Source organism: Nansenia antarctica, assembly GCF_963989245.1.
Source record: "Nansenia antarctica genome assembly, chromosome: 1".
Lineage (NCBI taxonomy): Eukaryota > Metazoa > Chordata > Actinopteri > Argentiniformes > Microstomatidae > Nansenia > Nansenia antarctica.
The window spans coordinates 104,899,780-104,922,184 of record NC_137674.1 but is presented as its reverse complement, the minus strand read 5'-3'; the positions used below and the strand labels follow the sequence as shown (position 1 = coordinate 104,922,184).

At 44.4% G+C, this 22,405-nt stretch overlaps 5 protein-coding genes and 1 pseudogene across 6 annotated transcripts; 5 read left to right on the top strand and 1 right to left on the bottom strand.

Moving 5' to 3' along the window:
* Positions 1-3,052: 3,052 nt before the first annotated feature.
* Positions 3,053-5,466, bottom strand: LOC308175586 (tubulin alpha chain-like; annotated as a pseudogene). The gene is made up of 4 exons: positions 5,244-5,466; positions 4,921-5,069; positions 4,011-4,789; positions 3,053-3,250 (listed from the first exon to the last, which is right to left on the bottom strand). The product of its transcript is annotated as a tubulin alpha chain-like (transcript).
* A 2,720-nt stretch (positions 5,467-8,186) lies between these two features.
* LOC308175748 (histone H4) lies at positions 8,187-8,498 on the top strand (the record flags this gene model as incomplete). Its single annotated transcript, XM_080550296.1, has 1 exon — positions 8,187-8,498. One exon carries the CDS (start codon positions 8,187-8,189, stop codon positions 8,496-8,498), a length of 312 nt encoding a protein of 103 aa, XP_080406422.1.
* A 2,296-nt stretch (positions 8,499-10,794) lies between these two features.
* Positions 10,795-11,172, top strand: LOC308175754 (histone H2B-like; the record flags this gene model as incomplete). The annotated part of the gene is made up of 1 exon (XM_080550302.1): positions 10,795-11,172. Exon 1 carries the CDS (start codon positions 10,798-10,800, stop codon positions 11,170-11,172), a length of 375 nt encoding a protein of 124 aa, XP_080406428.1. The 5' UTR covers positions 10,795-10,797.
* Positions 11,173-13,681: 2,509 nt separating this feature from the next.
* On the top strand, positions 13,682-14,323 carry LOC308175617 (histone H1-like; the record flags this gene model as incomplete). Its single annotated transcript, XM_080550249.1, has 1 exon — positions 13,682-14,323. One exon carries the CDS (start codon positions 13,682-13,684, stop codon positions 14,321-14,323), a length of 642 nt encoding a protein of 213 aa, XP_080406375.1.
* Positions 14,324-15,182: 859 nt separating this feature from the next.
* On the top strand, positions 15,183-15,569 carry LOC308155838 (histone H2A-like; the record flags this gene model as incomplete). The annotated part of the gene is made up of 1 exon (XM_080529209.1): positions 15,183-15,569. One exon carries the CDS (start codon positions 15,183-15,185, stop codon positions 15,567-15,569), a length of 387 nt encoding a protein of 128 aa, XP_080385335.1.
* A 946-nt stretch (positions 15,570-16,515) lies between these two features.
* On the top strand, positions 16,516-16,926 carry LOC308175721 (histone H3.2; the record flags this gene model as incomplete). Its single annotated transcript, XM_080550269.1, has 1 exon — positions 16,516-16,926. The coding sequence occupies one exon, from the start codon at positions 16,516-16,518 to the stop codon at positions 16,924-16,926; it is 411 nt and encodes a 136-aa protein (XP_080406395.1).
* Between the last annotated feature and the right edge of the window lie 5,479 nt (positions 16,927-22,405).

Genomic DNA, 22,405 nt, shown 5'->3' with positions numbered 1-22,405 from the left:
TGACCACTGAGCCCACAGATATCCACAGGAAGTGTCGTAGAGCAGAGTGATACCAGCGATCAATTCAACACTTTGAAGAATATTTCTGTACAGTCCAGTTAATACAAATATAATAGGCATGTGGACAATTAGATGTAATTGCACCAATATGTACATTTTAAAGATCCAAAATGCTTTTTCAAAATTGATAAAACAAACAAGGAGGAAGGGGCATTAACTTCCATTAGTTCATGACAGTGACAACAAGTGGTGGGAGGGATCTTGCCTGTATTTTCAATGTTTATTTCTGTAAAAAAAAACAATACAATTTCAAAATGTCTCATATATATGTTCTTCTATATAAGATCTTCTGTTGACACGAAAGAGTACCTGGGTGCTGAAGTACCAGGCTGTACCAGCGCCAGGACCTGCACCAGGATCTGAGCTCCGCACTGGACAAAGCAGTTCCGATGACGAGGAATGACTTGTGAACAGTGTATACGCTAATAAGATGCAGGGAATCTTTCCTGGATACACGGTGTACAGGTTTTTCGCCCTTGCTTGCTTGCTGTGCGCTTGTGGTCCTCAGGCCTCTCCTCAGCGGCCCCGGCCGCCCCGTGTGTTTGGTCTGTTCCGCCGCCGGGGCACCTGGTTCGGCTAGCCAGGTACGGAGCTATTATGGTCTGTGCTTGGTTGGCTGGGCCGGGTGTGCTGGTGGTGGGGCGGGTGTGTGGGGCGGCTGGGGGTCCCCCGTGGGGAGGGTTTGGGGGCTGCTGCTGTGCGCTGGTTTGCAAACTGGAAGTAGTCGCTCTATGAGTAGAGGGCTGCAAGGGAATTTTCCTGGATGCAGTGTGCAGTTTTTTCCCTTGCCTGCTTGCGTGTTCTGTCATCATGTGAAGCGCATTGGGTCACATTTTGTGAGAAATACGCTATACAAATACAACTTTTCACTCTCATAGCCTTCTTTTTCACCTCCAGGTTCATCAACCCCAACCCTCCATCCTTACATTAATTCTCTAATACCTCTCGTGAAATCCTATAAGTGTTCTCCAGTGACTTTTGTCCGCTATATGGTGGTGGTAAGTTGAAGTTTGTGGTGTCGCAGCAAAAAAAGCGCCAATTTTTCAGCACCGGATCTCCTACAATCCGAAATCTGCCCCTGGCCTAGACTACATAATGTTAATCTGAATTAATCAAGGATGAAGACTATTTCACCAAATGACGCATCATCTCTTTGCTCGCTGATGGGGTCCCATGTTGTGCAGTAGGTGCCCTTTTTTTCTTTTTGCCCCTGCCCTTCAAACAGCCTGAGTCCGCCACTGTTCTAGAGCACATGCTGGTGCTGATGGAGGACGATAACAACCAGCCACCGACAGTGAGTAACTATTTGATAGCTTGATGTTAAGAACTAATGGATCAAACTGTTTGGGGATGGATTTTGCTAGGGCAAAGCACTGCAGGTGTACTTTGGAAAGGTTCCCCCCCCCACACTTAGAAGACCTATCCCGCTTAAACAGATTGTAGCCTGGCAGGTGTACTTCAGGATAGGAAATTGACTTTCTTAACCAAGACTCAGTGATTACTAGTACCTCAGGACTGGAACCGTTTACCCAGACTGACAACTGATCTATTTTAGGAATTAAACTCCTTGCATTGATGTGCAGGAGACCCAGGTTCTTTTGGGCACAGAAATCACCAAAACAGAGATCATTTGTAATCAAACCAGTAAGGGTATTGGGGAGCAACATTTGAGGGAACGAATTACTAAACAGAGTGAACGGATTACTAAACCGAGGGAACGAATTACTAAACAGATTCACACATCAAATCTTTTTTTCTACCATGTGACCCCAGGGGGGCTCCGTAAGAAAAAGGCGTCAAAAGTGTTACTTTATCAGAGAATAATGGTGCGTTCGGCAGATGTAGGAAACTCTGATACGAATTCCCTAGTGGGAAATAAACCACCCAATTTGGACACAAGTCAGAGTTTGTCGGGAAACTCGGACCAGTATGAAGATACGTGTTGTGACGTTCCACTGTAATCCCCCACCTTCTTGTGAGAAAACAGACGCTGATTTAGACAGTAATGGTAAAACAAATAATTAAAATAATAATAATAAAAGGGTAAAAGGTTAATTAGAAACTCCCCACACCTGTGCTAATTAACCTCACCCTGGCTCCCATCCCTCCACAGTCGAGACCAAAACCACCCCCCAGTAGAACACCCCACCCCCTGACACACACACAACCAACCCCTACTACCACACTAACATGTTAATTCGCAGGCTGATGAAACAATTTCCTGTCCATGTCATCTAGGTAGTTAGATGTGTGGCACAGACTGTCAATAAAACCATTTGACCATGGAGAAGTGTGTTTTAAGTCAGAGTGAGTTATCTACCTTTGTATTACAGCTTAGATTAGCTAGGATACAGCTCTTCTGCCCCCAGCTGTGTATCCATGAAGAGTGAGGTCACTGGATCCTCTGTTCGTTTAAGAGTTTTACAGTGAGCAAAGGTAACATCACATCCTTTAAAGCTGTAAAGGAATCCCTGCCGCACCAGGCATGATTAGAACCATCGTTACACATCTATGTATGGATGGACAATCTGGTTACACTTTCAGTTCTAATAATGTTCATGGAACACAGCACACCTATGCAGAAGATTTGACCAGTTCTTCTGAACAAGGAAAACCTAGTCAACAAAGTTAGATGAATCCTACTTGCAGTCACGCTAGTCTAGTTGTCATGTCAATCCTACATCTGTCTAGTACATGTCCATTCCCAAAACCTAGTAGCTAACCTTAAGTGAGCCCTGCTTTATAAAACCTAGTAGCCATCCTTAAGTGAGCCCTGATTTATAAAACCTAGTAGCTTATCTTAAGTGAGCCCTGCTTTCTAGCTTTTTAAAAACTTGGACAGATGCAACCAAACATTTGTTTGCTTTGAAAGGATGAACAAATCAATTAAGTGGAAATGACAAAACATCAAGTGCAAAATGCTTTTGGATTTATTCAATGTTTAGACAAGGGGTTGCTAAGAACAAATATACATACTGAAGATGGGATCAGTTTAATATTCTTCCTCATCATCTTCACAACCGTCACCAGAGTCCAGCCCCACCTCCTCATAGTCCTTCTCCAGGGCAGCCATGTCTTCTCTGGCCTCAGAGAACTCCCCCTCCTCCATGCCCTCTCCCACATACCAGTGTACGAAGGCCCTCTTGGCATACATCAGGTCAAACTTGTGGTCCAGTCTTGCCCAAGCCTCCGCTATGTAGGGCTGCAACGATTAGTCGACATAATCGACGATGTCGATTATAAAAACTCGTCGACGTGGAATTTTAGTGTCGACTAATCGTATAAAAAAATAAAACGTTTTTATTTTTTTTATTTTTTATTTTTTTTACGGGAGCCATGCAAGAATCAGCTGGGTAAGTTTTAGCTAACGTTGTTAGCCAACTGGCTAACGTTATATTGTTAGGGTCGTAATGTTTATGTTCTTTCATGTTGGAAAACAACGTCTCATGGACAGGGCTGTACATGCTATGAGCGTTTGTGCTATTAATTTATTTGCCCTGTGGCACGCGTGTGACAGACAGAGGCGCTTGTATGTAACGTTACGTATCAGGGGTTTTCCATGTTGAAGCCAGGAGAACGCGAGATGAAATGAAGTGAGGGGTGGTCGCTATTAAAATACCAGGTAGTCATGGTGGATGATCATGAATGATGCTTGATAAGTGAATGCTATTTCAATTATGTTGAGTCCACCAGCGAGCTGTCTGTAAGATAAACAGCCAAGCGTAGCCTACTAACGTGAGCTGTCTGTAGTCTAGCCAGCAATGCTAGCTAGCCAATCAACTAGCTCTGTGAGCAGCTGTAGCTTGGCGTAACGTTAGGTTAGATAGCTAGTTAAGCCGGATTTATGCTTCTGCGTCGCCATTTACGCGCAGCGAAAAGCCACACGACTAATCGAAAAAATAATCGACAGATTAGTCGACTACCAAAATAATCGTTAGTTGCAGCCCTACCGCTATGGCAGTGGTGTTGCTCAACATGCACACAGCCCTCTGCACCTTGGCCAGGTCTCCCCTGGCACCACCGTCGGGGGCTGGTAGTTGATGCCCACCTTGAACCCAGTGGGGCACCAGTCCACAAACTGGATGGAGCGTTTGTTCTTTATGGCAGCGATGGAGGCATTGACATCCTTGGGCACCACGTCACCGCGGTAGAGCAGGCAGCACGCCATGTACTTGCCCCGCCTGGGATCGCACTTCACCATCTGGTTGGCTGGCTCAAAGCAGGCGTTGGTGATCTCAGGGACAGACAGCTGCTCATGGTAGGCCTTTTCTGCAGAGATGATGGGAGCGTAAGTTACCAAGGGGAAGTGGATACGGGGATAAGGCACCAGGTTAGTCTGGAATTCAGTCAGGTCTACGTTCAGCGCTCCGTCAAAACGCAGGGAGGCGGTGATTGAGGAGACAATCTGGGCGATGAGGCGGTTGAGGTTTACATAAGACGGCCGGTCCACTCCAAGGTTACGCGTGCAGATGTCAAAGATGGCCTCGTTGTCCACCATGAAAGAGCAGTCAGAGTGCTCCAGGGTGGTGTGGGTGGTCAGGATGGAGTTGTAGGGCTCCACCACTGCTGTGGACACCTGGGGAGCTGGATAGACTGAAAACTCCAGCTTGGACTTTTTCCCATAGTCCACAGACAGGCGCTCCATCAAGAGAGAAGCAAAGCCAGAGCCCGTCCCACCACCAAAGCTGCGGAAGAGGAGGAACCCTTGCAGTCCGGTGCACTGGTCAGCCTGAAAACAAAACAGTCACCCAAATGTTCAACATCGAGACTTGCGTCCTTGCAGAGATGGCACAGGAAAAGCCATAGAACATGGACTAGGAATAATTATAAATGTACTGCATCACTTTTGTGGAGCCTTACCATTTTACGTATTCTGTCCATCACAGGCTCCACAATCTCTTTGCCGATGGTGTAATGGCCACGGGCGTAGTTGTTGGCAGCATCCTCCTTGCCACTGATGAGCTGTTCAGGGTGATACAGCTGACGGTAGGGTCCATTCCGGATCTCATCTAGAGAAGCAGTCACCTTAAAATGCATGCAGAAAATGAATCAAGGCAACTAGTCATTGGAGTACCACACAAGATAAATTAGGCTTCACATGCTACCAAGGCATCGAGACTAAATGTAATGTAGTCGGTACTATGAACCATCTACCAGTGTAGAGCAATTGTGCACCTCCTTACCAACAACTGTAGGCTCCAGATCAATGAAAACAGCCCTGGGAACATACTTCCCACTCCCAGTCTCACTGAAGAAGGTTCCAAATGACGAGTCAGCCAAAGCAACAGCACCAGAGTCCGCCAGAACTGTCCCATTTGGCTGGATACCATGCTCCAGGCAATACAACTCCCAACATGCATTGCCCATCTGGACACCTGCTTGGCCGACGTGTACAGAGATGCACTCCCTCTGTTAAGAAAAACCCTTCATCTTAGACCATGAAATCAAATCATTGTCATACTGTACCAGCTATCTTTTATCCAAAGTGTGTACCAACACAGCTAAGTCAGGAAAGGTGGGGCTCACCACATCAAACTCAATTAATTGAAGATGACCCAAATACTCTGTTAGTGTGCACACAACTTCAGTGCTATAAATGCACCAGTTCAAGGAGGTATGCTTACCATATTTCAGCAGTTGGGAAATGAATGTGCAGCTGGGAAATGAATTGTTAAAACCTTGAAAGAGTTTCACAAATATGCCACGTAAATCAGGTCAACACACAAGGTCAACACACATGTTTATAATAATTCACTTGCGTTAGTGAAAGCAGCATAGCCTACCTGCTTTCACTACTCTACAACACAGAAATTCCTCCTTACTTACCGTGAACACAGCAATGCCTTCTGAGTAAATTAGGCTGATTATATAGGGCCTTCACCTGCCCTCAATGCTGCAGTGGGTGTGGCATTCATAACCTCAACAATCAAGTGCAGTGGGTGTGGCATTCATAACCTCAACAATCAAGTGCAGTGGGTGTGGCATTCAATTGAACTTCACTTTTGTGATACTGAGGCCAGATGAGTGCTGAGGAAATTGCACATCACTTTGTATATGATTACAATTGATCCTTGCTGTGACTCTTTCAGTTTAAGAAATCAGTTATTCCAAATCCTTTTAATATCTCTAACCCAATGACACTTCACATGCTAAAAATATCTCATAGAATGAATCTCATGTAATTCCATCTCATTTCATTGCACTATGAACCATTTGGGGCAGCAGATCGTCTGCCAGGTACACAGGTGTGTGGAACTGTAATAAAGGGCAGCTTGTGATTAAATATATTAAAGGATTACAATGGTATCTTCTTCTACTAATCCAATAAATGTATTTCTCCCTCTCTCTACTATTGTCATGCCAGGCCACACATTGATCAACAGATCCCATTCAACTGCAGTGCACGATGTTTGTGGTGTTCTGATACGCCACATCCAAGTGCTGCTGGCCTTGCTGTACCCTCACAGATACAGGGCCGTAAATCTGAACCAGATTGATTTATATTGTCCTTATGTGACATCTTGTATCATTACACCTAAAAAAAACTGTAAAAGCTGGCCAAACCTTTGAAGCTACCCCCCCCTCTTGGTTACCGTGCTAGCATGACCTCACCTGCTCCCAGCATGCACCTGGCCTCCACTGCCCGGTTCCCCTTCAGGCCCATGTCTGAGGTGGTTGAAGGGGAGGTGTTTCTCACAGGACTGCCTTGGATGGATCTCACTACGTCTCTACTGTACACATTAATTAACTTCAGAGCATATTATACAGTATACTACATTCATTGAGGTTAGTTGTAGATATTTCGTCAGCAGGCTAAAAATCATATGTGACAGGGTTTGATTAATAGGTCCCCATCTCGGCAATTGTGAAACCTCACAATCGAGCCAAACAAGTCTTGTTGTGAAAAAAATGTGTTTTCCGGTTTTTGGCATAGGACGACAAACGAAGCGATGAAGAACCCACTCGATATCATATCCAACAGTTTTACATTCACTAAATACCTACATTTAGTTAGCAAAGTCGGGTGGGGGGTATTATTCGTATTAGTGTTGCAGTGTGTGTAGCCACACCCACCCCAGCTCTATGTAAGGAGCCACGTGTGTGTGTCTGGACCTGTTGACAAATTTACAAGATGGAGCTGAACCTCTCCCTAAAGCTATCAACAGAATTTCAAAAGCAGGCAGAAATATCGACAGTGGGCAATTAATGAACTCCTAAATACTGGACTATACATAACGGAAACTCCGAACTCCGAATCTGACAGATGACAACGGAATTTCAGACAGTGATCTCCACATCAGTTCACTATTCTTGGGACAGCCGTCTGCAGACAGAACATCTGCTGTGTTCTTGGGTAAGTTTTAGTGAGTTACATGTGTTGTTTACTAGGATTGTGTGTTGTTTACTTAGGATAGCCAAACAGTTATTTGTTGTTTTGTGAGTAAGGTAGATAGCCCCGTTGTTAGCATCAGTTATCAGACCACTGAAACTGCTCACCACAATTATGCCACCCCTCTACAAAACTAATAGGAGATGGTGGGAGGTAGAAATAGGCTGTCAAAGATAAAACATAATGAATAAATACATTTGTTGGAGACCTACTAAACATGCAACATAGTGTACAGTATGTTTCATGCACCATTTTAATGTGTTTGTGTGTACCAGCTAGCCAAACAAGTGTTAGCTTGTTAGAGATGTAATAGATTATAGAAAAAGTAAATGCTTTTGTAATGAACGATAATGTTGTGTGGAATCAAAAATAATGATTCATTCATTGATATGTAGATTTGCTGTAGAATAATACTGTGAATTTAAATTATTTCACTAGCCTACTTCAGTAGAAGTACAGTACACTGAGTCTATGGAAAACCTACACTAGCAGTGTGTCCACACCTCTGACCTGAAATGTGTGCTCATCATCATGCTTCAAGGAGTGCCCATCATGCCAAACGTTGTCCCTAGCAGAAGCTCCTCCCTCTACAGAAATCCCCCACAAGAAAAAGAAAAAAAGAGACAAGCGATAGCGCGCGCTTCCTGTACAGCCTGGTCTCAATCACGTCCTCGTAGCTGAGATAAATTCACCCCACAACTTCATCGAAGTCATTCTTACTATTCTGAACGCAAAGATGTCTGGCAGAGGCAAAGGAGGAAAGGGACTCGGAAAAGGAGGCGCCAAGCGTCATCGCAAAGTTCTCCGTGATAACATCCAGGGAATCACGAAGCCCGCTATTCGCCGCCTGGCTCGCCGTGGGGGCGTCAAGCGTATCTCTGGTCTGATCTACGAAGAGACCCGTGGTGTGCTGAAGGTGTTCCTGGAGAACGTTATCCGTGATGCTGTCACCTACACCGAGCATGCCAAGAGGAAGACCGTCACCGCCATGGATGTTGTATACGCTCTGAAACGCCAGGGACGTACTCTGTACGGCTTCGGCGGCTAAACTATTCATAAACTCAACCACCCCCTACCAAAAACAACGGCTCTTTTAAGAGCCACCCATCTCCACACAAGAGAGTTGATTCCATTATTATAACACATTTTGTCAGGCCTGTACATTCAACGGGTTTAGCTGTCAAAAAAACTAGGCAAGTAAATGCGTAGTCTTGGCATTCCACGACTAGAAATTACCATCCCACATGTGCACTTTAGAAAGAAAATGGTTACTTGGATTATTACGCACACAACACAGTGCAGCCCCCTTTTCTATTGCGTATCTAGTGATAATAATGCATGACCTTGTCGTACCATCCCAAAAGGACAATTCCTGGTAGTAATCGCTAGGCTGGTTGGGAGTTTGGGGGACTTGGGGCCGGTTTCGGAGACAGGGCTTAAATTAAGACAGGAGTAGGCCTAAATCAGACTAGTTAATCCTGGCTATTTAAATGGCTTGCATGGACATGGCTTAAATTTGCCTTAGTTAGTCTGAGACTATGGAGTCCTGGAGTAAGCTTAATGAGAACACCTAGTTCAAGCCTCATTAGACTAAGTGGGAGCACAGGCTGTTGGTCCAATTGTGCTCATGAAAACCCGAAATGGAGTATAAAACACCATTTAGTCAGGTTTGTTATATAATTTCGTGGGAATTTTTTGGGGATTTGCTAATCTATACATTTTTGGAAAGGGCATTGTATGAGGAATCAGAAAATATATGTTTCCATTTGCACAGATGTCTGAAAGGAACGCTCTCAGGCAGGACTTCAAGGCGGGTGCGGCATGGAGAATAAGCTCCGTATATCATATTTAATGATAAAAATAGGGAATGAAACAAAATAAATGAATGGGAGGAATGTGGGGAGTGTATGGTGTGCTGGTTGTTCTGTTTGTGGGATGTGTATTACTCTATGTGTAATGACAGGCGGGTTGTGTCTCTTGATTATGTATAAGCGTTTATGCTATGTGTGATGTGATATGTGAATGGCGAGTGCAATGCGTGCCAATGTGAGCTGGGCTGTTAGATTAGTTCATCATCATCACTTTCGTGCGTCACAGCTTGGGAATCGTCATCGTTCTGGCACTGGCTGCTGCACATGTCGGTACAGGCTAAGTTCTTAGCTCTGCATGAACATCTGCCAGAAGAACAGTCAGTTTTGCATTTGCATTGTACCATCTCAATGATGGACTTTGGGGCTGGGAGGACGTCTGTGGTTGTTGGTTTAAAGAAGAGTCTGGAGAGAAAGGTGAACATATAGCAAGTTTTGAAGTGATCTTCTCCAGGTCAGCAGCATCCCTTTTCATCCTTGCCTCTGTTGAATCCTTGTGCTGTTCTGATGTTGTGTATGTCTGGTTTGAGAACTCCTGCATTGCGGTGTTATACTCTGATGTTATGCCCTTTGACATTGTCCAAAGGGATCTCTGATTGTCAGTCATTCCACTTCCATGTGTCATCCCTCCTGTAGTCTTCAATGACCTCATCAATGTTGTTTCGATTACAAGATCTGAGCTTGCACTATCACAAGCATGTCTAGAGGTACCAGAATCAAGTGAGAAATCATAGTTATATATTTTTTTCTGGAAGGTGTATTTTCCTAGATTTTTAGTATGTTAGTGAACATGCCCAGAGGTACCAGAATCAGTTGAGAAATCCTTTGCACCATATTCTCAATTTGAGATATAGCCATTTTAATATCTCCACCGCCATCTGGGACGCCATCTTGGAAATGGCGGCTTTCGGGGGGGTCGATTTTGGTCGGCTTTTAGTATGTTATTTAGCACGCCCAATACTATCGGAATCCATCGAAAAACCTTTTGTATCAATTTTTTTTGGGTTAAGTGCTTTTTATTCATAGATTGATTCACCTATTTGTTTAATCCAGAAGAGGCTTAATCCACGACTATTTTAAGCTACGTCTGTGCAAGTGAATTTCAGTTAAACCAGCTCAAACAGCATTTTAGTCTGGGACTAGGCTTAAGCCTTGTCTCCGAAACCGGCCCCTTGGTGTTTTATGTATATCATTCTCAATCTTCCTCTTGACGTTTTCATGTTCATATCGCCATCGGAAACAAGGCAACCCGACAGCCGAGTGAAAAAGTAAGGAAGGGGTGGGGGGGAGGAGCCCGCGCGTGCGCAGATAATGTATTGACCAGGGGCCCGCGCCTGCGCAGATAATGTATTTAGGCAGGCTAGAGCTTTGGAAGTGGATGTCAGCAGCCGCCTAATTTGCATAGCCCCACCTTTATATTACGGGTGTGCGTTTGCCGCCTCCTCATTCGTTTCTGCGAAGTAACGAGCCACTATCAACATGCCTGAGCCTGCGAAGCCTGCGCCCAAGAAGGGCTCCAAGAAAGCCGTCACCAAGACCGCCACCAAAACCGGCAAGAAGCGCAGAAAGTCCAGGAAGGAGAGCTACGCCATCTACGTGTACAAGGTCCTGAAGCAGGTCCACCCCGACACCGGCATCTCCTCCAAGGCCATGGGAATCATGAATTCCTTCGTCAACGACATCTTCGAGCGCATCGCCGGCGAGTCTTCTCGCCTGGCCCACTACAACAAGCGTTCTACCATCACCTCCAGGGAGATCCAGACCGCCGTGCGTCTGCTGCTCCCCGGTGAGCTGGCCAAGCACGCGGTGTCCGAGGGCACCAAGGCCGTAACCAAGTACACCAGCTCCAAGTAGTAGCGCTTCTGCTGCTCCACTAACCCCAAAGGCTCTTTTAAGAGCCACCCACCCTTTCAACATAAGACCAATTCCATAGCGGGTTGATCTCGCGTGTTACAATGTTGTATTGTATCTGTTTAATGACTCGATGTTGTCATCTATAATGATTCATCTCCTTACTTGTAGCATGAACGCGCCCGAGAATTGGAGCGGCTCTCTGTCCCCCTCGTCTGTCAAATGAGCACGAAGTTACGTTTTGCACACGCATGTACACTAGAGACCAAGGCCTGCACCATGTCCACAGTATTTACCCTAACATAACACAGTTCAATACAGAAATCATTACAGCATAAACCCACAATATTTTTCCACCAAGGAGGTCCTCATCACCCTAAATTGACTTTCTTTCTGTAGATTGTTGCAACAGAGCCGGGGGACTATCATGCAAAATCTTACCGGGCCATCAACGGCCCATCAAAATCTAATCGTTCGAACGCTGTTGCTAATTGTTCGAACGTTCGACGTGTTCCACACTAGGGCCAATATCTGTCCGCCTTTGACGTCATTCTACTGCTCCACCGCAGATGAATGTGTGTATCTTAAACGGCGAAGACAAATGTAATCTTCTTGCACTTGAATAGCATTAAGGTTGATGCAGGCTCACTAGTCAGCTACCTGGACAGAACCTCAAGAACCAATTCTGTAAACGAGTTCGGTCATGCATGTCTTTGAATTGTAATAATACCACTAGGTAGCGGGTTTTGTTTATGTAGTAGGGCTTTATATACAAAAATGAGTTATGAATAGATCTACAGGATTTAACGGTCCAGCCAGCCATTTATACAGAATGCAATGATGAGGATAACAACTATCATCTATGATAAAGCGATAATCAAACACCGCCATGAACGACCTGCCCAGGTGGCGGGACACACCCAAGATGCAAACATGAATCAAATAAAAACAATTTGTGATATGGTAGAACATAGATTTTTATCTTTCCAACATTAAGTATCATTCTCATTCTCAGCCCACCAAATGCTCTCTGCAGGACAGTGAATGCAGACTGTAGCTCAGAAAGAGCCTGGTCAGTCGTGGGGGCAATAGCATACTGTACAACAGTGTCATAAGCATATATATTATTGTATTATTGGTGAATATTAAAAAGAACCAGACCAAGAATTTACTTTTGTATGTCCAGTAAAACAGATTTAACACCATCATTTAAGACTCCTGATGGTCCTGGACTGAATCAATGTAAGACACGTGTAGACACCTAGCCTGTGCTATGGCCAGGTGTAAAGACAGATTGGTGTACATTTAGGTTACATTCAAATGTTAACGACAGGAGTGATTACAAAGCTGGTAATATATGGTGATTGATTGTGGTGAATTCCCCACATGTCTTGTCCATGAAGATAAGGGGAAGCCACTTTAGATGATTGACATGCAGCCAACGTCAAACTAGTCAAACAACTCGCTGCCTGTCTGTCTGTCACTCGCTCCTCAACAGCCTTAATACGATTAATACGAGGCTCAAGGACAGCCAAGCAGCGGCAGAACAATTATATTATATTATATTATGTTACATTACAAATGTGATGTAATTTAAACACCCCGGTCCACAAAGACCCACAAACACATGGAGAGAGGAGGCACGCTGACTACGTCACCATCGATAAACAACACATACAAAAGCACATTTAATTTATTGAATTTACTTATTACTATTATTATGTATTTATTTACAAACAAAGTTATGATTGCAATTTCAGCTAGTTACCAACTAGTTTAGTAGCCGAACATATTCATCATAAGGCTGCTGATGTCCACGACACAATTCTGGTGATAATATCGCAATTGATTCCTCAGAGTCGACATGCAGCAACCATAGTCTATCTATGGCTTTCACCTGTCTTGTCTAGATTTAATAGGAGGGAGAGGGACACCATCTGAAAAATCACCTATAGGGACAAGCTCTCAGCCCCATCCCCGCGACTGTGTTTCACGACCACCAAAATAGCTCATATTTATAACACCCCGCACCACAACGGGGGACCCTCAACCTTTGGACTCCCTCGCCAGACAACCTGGCAACCTGGACAACGAGTGCTGGTCCCAATCGTATGCAATTTAAGACACTTTAGGAGACAAATAACACAGGAAAAGCTGTGCGCACCGCTCCCTCCGACAGTGGAACGGTGGGGTTTTGATCGAGTCACAACAAAACTCACGAGGCCTTCGCGGCTCCCATAACTTTATTCTAACCGGAGGCAAGTCTGCTCGCTGGCCCGTTTGCATTTGGACCTCAACTCGGCACCACCGGTGACTTTTGGCCCGTTATTCGCGAGGAGAAAACACAGGCGCCCGAATATTTCGGCAGCGACTGCTGAGCAGGGATGGTTGAGTCTACACGGTTCTCATGCCGCGTTTAAGGACAGCCCCCTGCTCCGGGTTGAGCTTCATTCTCACAGAGCAGCTTTGCAGACTAGTTGGTTTACCGGAACGAACGAGACTTTCTACAGACATGGCAGAAGTCGCACCAGCCCCCGCCGCCCCCGCGCCGGCCAAGAGCCCCAAGAAGAAGGCAGCAGCCAGGCCCAAGAAAGCAGCTGGCCCCAGCGTCGCCGAGCTCATCGTGACGGCCGTGTCCGCATCCAAGGAGAGGAGCGGCGTGTCTCTGGCCGCGCTCAAGAAGGCGCTGTCTGCCGGTGGCTACGACGTGGAGAAGAACAACTCCCGCGTCAAGGTCGCCGTCAAGAGCCTCGTCGTCAAGGGCACTCTGCTCCAGCTCAAGGGCACCGGGGCCTCCGGCTCTTTCAAGCTCAACAAGAAAGCCTCCGAGGCGGTCAAGAAGCCGCCGGCGAAGAAAGCCGCCGCCCCGAAACCCAAGAAGGCGGTCGCAAAGAAGCCCGCCGCTGCCAAGAAGTCTCCGAAGAAGGCAAAGAAGCCCGCTGCTGTGGCCAAGAAGTCTCCCAAGAAAGCAAAGAAGCCCGCGGCAGTCGCTAAGAAGGCCACCAAGAGCCCCAAGAAGGCGAAGAAGGCCACACCGGTCAAGAAGGCTCCCGCTAAGAGCCCCAAAAAGGCCGTCAAGGCAGCCAAGCCCAAGGTAGCCAAACCCAAAACGGTGAAGCCCAAGGCAAAGAAGGCAGCCCCCAAGAAGAAGTAAACATTCAAAGGGTTCTGTCCGACACCATTTGTACCAAAAAAGGCTCTTTTAAGAGCCACCCACATGTCCATAAAAAAGCGCATTTTCATCCATGACGACAGAAAAAGTCAAGCGTATGTTTTAGAAAGTTAGTATTATACACCACGGATTGACATTTACATATACACGACAATATTGGTTATACTTATTCATTGACATGATAGTAAGAAAGGAGATTGAAATGGCAGTAATGAGTGATTTGACATCTAGGCGTAGTTTACATAAACTTTGACGCTATAAAGTGCCACTCGGTAGATCTGTGTGCGGGAGAGAGGGGGTGGGGGTATGACAGAAAACACAAAATTGCTTATAATATCAACACATTCAGATGTAGTTCCTCTTTCCAATACACCATTACATTTGAACAGAAATGCGCGGGAGATAACAGACAACTTTTCGCTGTTAAGTCATTCAGAAGTAGCAGAGAGAGCTGGGATAGCCTAATGTTATGTTATGTTAATTTCATTTATAATGCGCCCCCCATCCAACTTTTACATCGGCCCGGGGCGCAGATACAATGCAATACACAACTTAGTATGTGGCAATAATAATAATAATTAAAATACAAATGTGTATTATGTTCTATAGTATATACTAGTTTCGTTAATCATGGGACGAGTTTGAATCCATCTTTGATTTCTGCGCGCGAGACAGACAAAGACGGAAGTGAAACGGTCTCCGTTGATTGGATGAGGTGACATCGACCCGGTGGCCAATGAGAAGCCGTCAGGGCGAGCTATAAGAACAACGCTGAGAGCAACAGGAGTGTTATCGCTTGTTCTTTTCTTCAGCTATCACGAAATCCTACTAAACCGTCACCATGTCAGGAAGAGGCAAAACCGGAGGCAAGGCCAGAGCCAAGGCAAAGACCCGCTCCTCTAGGGCTGGACTCCAGTTCCCAGTGGGCCGTGTACACAGGCTCCTGCGTAAGGGCAACTATGCCCATCGTGTGGGCGCCGGCGCACCGGTCTACCTGGCCGCCGTGCTCGAGTACCTGACTGCTGAGATCCTGGAGTTGGCCGGCAACGCCGCCCGCGACAACAAGAAGTCTCGTATCATCCCCCGTCATCTGCAGTTGGCCGTCCGTAACGACGAGGAGCTGAACAAACTGCTGGGCGGTGTGACCATCGCTCAGGGCGGTGTGCTGCCCAACATCCAGGCAGTGCTGCTCCCCAAGAAGACCGAGAAGCCCGCCAAAGCCAAGTAAATGTCCCACCGCGGCTTCACCTCCTCAAACCCCCCAAAGGCTCTTTTAAGAGCCAACCACTTCTCTCTCCAAAAGTGCAGTCCATCTCTCCCTCCACTGTTTGTCTGCGTTATGAGTGTTTCATGTTGTGAAGAACACTAATTATGATTTCATGTACGAGGCAGAGAACGCACCCATACATATTACACAGGGTTGGGCAGAAAACATCCTCGTGATGTCACTGCCTCAGCATTAGAAATAACGTTCAGTCCTTCATAAGGTTTTAAACATCACCCCTTCCTTGTGTAGTGGACCTTGTTCTTAATATAGTTTGCGTTTGTTTGGTTCATCATTTGTATGAACTGGGTGAGGACAACTAGTTATGCAACTTTAGATTAAAATTAGAGGACAACAATGATGAAATTATAGATTTAGAATAAAGGACAACAATTATGAAATTATAGATTAAGGATAGAGGACAACAATGTCCACAACAGCAGCGAGATTAAAGGACGTCCAATGGAACACAACCACCGTAAAGATAAAATTAAGTGTCTGCACCACGCTGATCTCTGTACATAATGTTTATACTGTTCTTGTTCATTTGTATTCATATAGTCGTACATTACATACTTTGTTGTATCTTCACATTTGTTTTGGCTTTAATATATAATTTAAAGGATAGATTATCATTGACAAAAGATATCGGAATTACATCTCTTTGAAGCCAACGGTTTGGGGGAGGGGCCAAACAAAGGAAGCGCGCGGCAGGGTTTAAGTGTTTGAATTTGTGGCGGCAATGGCGCGGACGGTGCTCGTGTCCAATGGCAGCCGGAGAAGGAGGCGCAAACGAGCCAATGAGCTCGTCTATAGTCGCCAACCAATCGGGGCACGACTGGGGGTTTATAAATGTACAACGTTCTGTTGAGATTGGTTATACTCCAACTGAACGAAGGAAGATATCGTCATGGCCAGAACCAAGCAAACCGCTCGTAAATCCACCGGCGGCAAAGCCCCAAGGAAGCAGCTCGCCACCAAGGCTGCCCGTAAAAGCGCCCCGGCCACCGGCGGCGTGAAGAAGCCTCACCGTTACAGGCCCGGCACCGTGGCTCTGAGGGAGATCCGTCGTTACCAGAAGTCCACCGAGCTGCTCATCCGCAAGCTGCCCTTCCAGCGCCTGGTGAGGGAAATCGCCCAGGATTTCAAGACCGATCTGCGCTTCCAGAGCTCTGCTGTGATGGCCCTGCAGGAGGCCAGCGAGGCTTACCTGGTCGGTCTGTTCGAGGACACCAACCTGTGCGCCATCCACGCCAAGAGGGTCACCATCATGCCCAAGGACATCCAGCTGGCCCGCCGTATCCGTGGAGAGCGCGCCTAAGATGACCACACCGATCTGAGAGGAAATCCCCAAAGGCTCTTTTAAGAGCCACCTCAATATTTCCCTCAAAGGCGTGTTTCCATTTACCACCCGTGCAGGGCTTTAATCTATAGGTTATACGACTCAAATGAGTAGCCTGCAGGGATGCTGACCGTGCCATCTCGGTAACCGAAATACATGTAGGCCAATTCACAACAGCATAAGGCCTTAATGTGTTAATTCGTTGTGATGGTCTAACTATGATAAGCACTCCTTATGTAAAATAATCCGAAGTAAATCAGGGTCAGTCAGTGTATTCTGTAGATCACGGATTTTTTCCACACAAGGTCTGTGATTTACTTCGGCTAAAGCTTAATGGTGCTGGGAGGACATCAAAATGCGGTACCCCCATAGGCTGTTATTAAAATAGATAGTATATACAGTATATATATATATATATATATATATATATATATATATATATATATATATACACAGTGTTCAGACCCCTTCAATTTTCCACATTATGTGGTGTTATAGACTCAATTTAAAATGGATTAAATTAGAAGAATTTGCCATAAATCCACACAATGAGCACATGATTATTTACATTTACATTTACCTTTTTGACATTTAGCAGACGCCTTATTCCAAAGCGACTTACAATCAACACATTTGAATACTAAGCATATGAATCAGCAGTCCACCATTCGTTGCAGGAAGAGTACTCTAGCTCGGGCCCGGGGCCACTGATAGAAGGAAAAACCTTCTCCCTATTATCGCCTTCTACTAAAACTTTTTTATTTTTATTTATTTTTATTTATTTGTTTATTACTGGAGAAACTGAGAAACAGTACAAGGGGGGCAATAGAAGTTCTTAGGGACACAGTAGAGGGGAAAGCGGGTGTCTTTAGGAGACGTAGTGGTGAGGGTCAGAAGATGTCTCAGGAGGAGCAGTTAAGATGTAACCTGAAGAGATGGGTCTTCAGTCTACGACGGAAGATGGGTAGTGACTCTGCCGTTCTGACAGCCGTGGGGAGCTCATTCCACCAGCGGGGAGCCAGTGTTGTGAAGAGACGTGATCGGGCAGCCCGACTGCTGTGATTATAAAAGCATGTTGTATTGTATTGAATATGTCAGGGTTATTAAAACACGTTAGGCTATACTGCATATGTGAATGAAATGTGCCACAGTATGTATTATAAATAAAGTTTAATCTGATTTGATGGTTAGGGTCATTTACATTGTACAAGGAAAACATTTAAATGTAGAAAATAATAATAATAATCTCTAAAAAATAAAATAATCTCTTTTACAGTTTATTGAGAAAACATTGAAAACAAATGTCCTATTTGCAATCATTGGATCATTCAAATGAAGATGACCTGACCCCAGGAATATGTAATAGAGGTCAAGTCTGACCAGATATGAACATCCTCTGACTGTTGACACCATCACAGGATTGGGCTTCAATAATCTCAGATTCTAGACTTCACAGAGAGAGCTCAATCTGAGAGTCAACCCTCTGAGATTCATTGAAGTGGGAAATAATTACATATTACTCTTAAAACCAAATCACAGAATACAGAATAGTAGGTTATGATAAAGCATCACTCACTTATGGGGAGCTCTAATATTACACAGCTCAGCACTGTCACCCCAACAAGGCCCAAAGACCCCTTCCAGCCCAATTGGGCTAGTTTAGGTTGCATTGTGCTGGTAAAATTGGGCTTGGGCTGGTGGACAGAATTTGGCCTGGTTTCCCATGAAAAAAAATGTTTTAAAATAACTTGACAGAGACTGTGTTAACTGTGTTTAAATATGCTGTGATCACCATGCTAATGTGTGTTTAATTGCAGACCATGCTAATGTGCAATTAACACATTTTATTATATTGCCAATTCAATTGGGGGTTGGTTTTAAAAAGGCACATTCATTGAGACTATAGAGGATGTCACATGGAAATGGATTTCATATGATAATACCATGATTGAATTGAGGTTATCTTCCATGATCATATTTTGCCATTGCATTGAACATGAAACAAGACTAAGCATTGTCATTACTTTGACTCAGCATTGCTAATCGAAACAATCAACAAATGTTATTTTTGGTATTTGAGCAGTCCCTTTGTTTACTCTATTCTATTCGTTTTTGATATGTATAATTATGATATATTCTATGCTATAATATTTGGTCTGGTTTTTATCAATTTGGGCGGATTTTGAGCACTTATTGGGCTGGTAAACATCAGACCAATCTGGCAACACTGCTGACCACTCCTCTCAACCTCCCAGTAACAGCGTCCAGACAGACCCTTACAATATCTAGCTAGCTAAATAGCTAGCTAACTTAGCTAGTGCTAACAGCTGAACTGCAAAACTTATTCGCTTCATAACTTAGCAAATAACGTTACATTGATGAACAAAACATCCATTAATTGACTAAACATATCCATTAGGTAATGAATTCTAAACGTAATAACATAATTAATTAAAACCACATTTAACATTACCTGAAGAGGCTCCACACCGCACAGCACAAGAGACAGCTCAGCAGGCAAATTCAAATCTCTCCATGTGAAATAGGGTGCAACCATTCGGGTGCATGAAATAGGGTGCAACAGTTAAAAAAATAAAAATAAAGATACAATAATAAAAATACAACAAATTATATCAGTTGGTCTGTGTAACTGGGGTGGCAAGTAGGTTGGCAGGACTTTTTTCAACGGTGGCGGCTCCCACCCTTTGTTACCATTGATAACTACGCAGCACATACCGAGACCCCCTATTGAATCTCTCTGGAGGCTGGGATTGGTACCTGTCTTTCCCAATTTTCACTGCATGGCGTGTGTCTCCCGAATTCACTGCATGGTGTGTCTGGGTCCAGTGTGAGCTCACAGGCATCTGGGAGAAGAGCAGAGACCAAATCAGAGAAATAAGAGGAGTAAGATATCGAGCCTGTTTTTCATGAGTCTCTCCCTCTCCTAGATCTCTCTAATTATATCTCAGGGTTTGTGGAGAGTATCAGTGGAGAGAGACTGTTAGCTACTTCAGGATAAAGAGACTCACCTTGTGAAAACTGGGCTCTGGTCTGGGGCTCTGGTGTTAGTAAGATATCCACTGCATTCACTACAGACACACAAACACATTCACAGAAAGAGAAAACATTCACATCATATCATATTACACACACATTATGTACTGTACACAAAGTGATGATTAGGACATTGGTCTGAAGTTAAAGGGACTAGAGCAAAGTGATGATTAGGACCGTGGTCTGAAGTTAAAGGGACTAGACTAGACGTGGTCCAACTAAGGCCCATGGACCGGATCCGGAGATGTCTGAGTTTTAATCCAACATCTTTTAACCAAAACAATACATTTGATTCTGTTATGCCCTAATTAGTTTCAGCACAATATGAGGTCACATGCTATAAAGGTGAATTGTTGAATTTAATCTTTCAGTACAGCAGAACTCGTGTAGATGGCAGTAGAAGTAGGAGCCCCTGCCTGTTTCTGCTCAATCTTACAGTGTGTATGTTACGGTACATGTGGAAAAACTAGGGTTAGGGTTAGGTGCTAGGGTGCTATAGTTAAGGTTAGGGTTAGGGGTAGGGTTAGGGGTAGGGGTAGGGTTAGACATGCCAGCATGTACCAAGTCAACGTAGCACCTAACCCTAACCCTAGTTTTCACACATGTACCGTATTACCACATGTACCGTAACATGTAGACAAAGTCTGAAAATCAATGAATGAATGAATGGTCTTTATTGTCATTAATACAGTACAGGTACCATACAACGAAATTTAGGAGGGGGGGCTCCCCTGGTGCTACTACACTATCCACTATACTATGCTACTATACTATACAAATAAAACACTGTGCTGTACTCTATGCTATGCTATAAATATCCTAACATTTCCTATCTCTGAACCTTATACCTTCCCCACCTTCCAACGCAGCCCCATTTCGTAGTTGCTACTTGTAAAAGATTTTTAAAAATAAACATTGTTTATTCATAAAATGCGGCTGATATTCTGTCGGCACCTATCAGCATTCATTAAAAATCCTCCAATACAATAAACATTTTATCTGTGTGTGTGTAAAATTCACTGTGAAAATACATAGGGGAGGAGTCGGGGCATGCGCAGATTATAGGCTTACCTAGGCTGCAGCCTAGGGCCACTACCACTAGGGGTAGTAAAAAAAAAAATGCGTGAGACTTGAGAGCCCTGAATATCCGGTTGTTAAGTCTGACGTCAAACGTGAGGTTTTGCCATTTCCGGGTTCAAACCAGAAATTCTCCGCACCAGAATACCAGTATACTACAGCGGTAGAATGACAGTTTAATCGTTTTTTAGACTGGGATCTATTCATACAACAAGGGACACAGCACTTTCCCGTTTCCCCCATATTGTCAGGGTATTTGAGCCTCGGAAAAGCGCTATATAAATATAATTAATTATTATTATTATTGCTGCATTTCGAAGACAGCGCCTCAGCCAACTTTGGACCCGGAAACACGTCGCGACTTAACAACCGATATTCGGACAGACAACAGGAGAGGAGAGCAACAGAGAGACAGACAACAGGAGAGGAGAGCAACAGAGAGACAGACAACATGAGAGGAGAGCAACAGAGAGACAGACAACAGGAGAGGAGAGCAACAGAGAGACAGACAACAGGAGAGGAGGGCAATAGAGACAGAACTGAGGTGAGGTGAGCAACAGAGATACTTCAGGATGATAACAAACAGTTCAGTATGACAGAGACAACTAATAGAAAGACAACTGTATGATTATAGAGTTTACATGTTCAAGGAAATATTGTATGATAATAGAAAGGTACACTTTAATTTAATTAAAGAAGTAACAAAGAACACATTTATTATCACAATTGCATTGTGTTCCATGTCTTTCTCCATTGAATAAATAATGCCTAGTTGAATGGCTAAACAAGACAACTGTCTGGACAGTACTGCTAGAATTATTCACCTTACCGCTGCACAGATAGACAAAGGGTATAAGTCCATTCTGTTAACATTAGGTCTACTCTGCTAACAAAGACTATTCCAGTTGATTTGTCAGTTGTTGTGCATTATATTTTTGTTGTGCTTGCAGTTTGCCCTTTAATAAGTTATATATAAAAATAATTAAGTTATATATATATTCTCATGCTAAAATCGACTGTAAATCCAGATTTTAAAGTTGATATTCTTCCCCGTGGAGCATGCCCCCATAACCTGTGCCCCACCCAACATTTTTATCACCAGCCGCCACTGTGGTCAGCTATGACAGGTTTAGGCTAGTTAAGGATGACTCCAGGGTGCAACTGGTCTGAGTGACTTTTAATTAGTACATCTCTATCTCTCTCTCATTTAGGGAGGAGAAAGTAGAGATCAGAAGAGATAGAGTGGGAGAGCCATATAAGGCGTGTGCAAATAGGCGGGAAATTAAGTGTAGGTGGGAAGTGTTTTTTTTTAGCTGTTGAGCTGAGC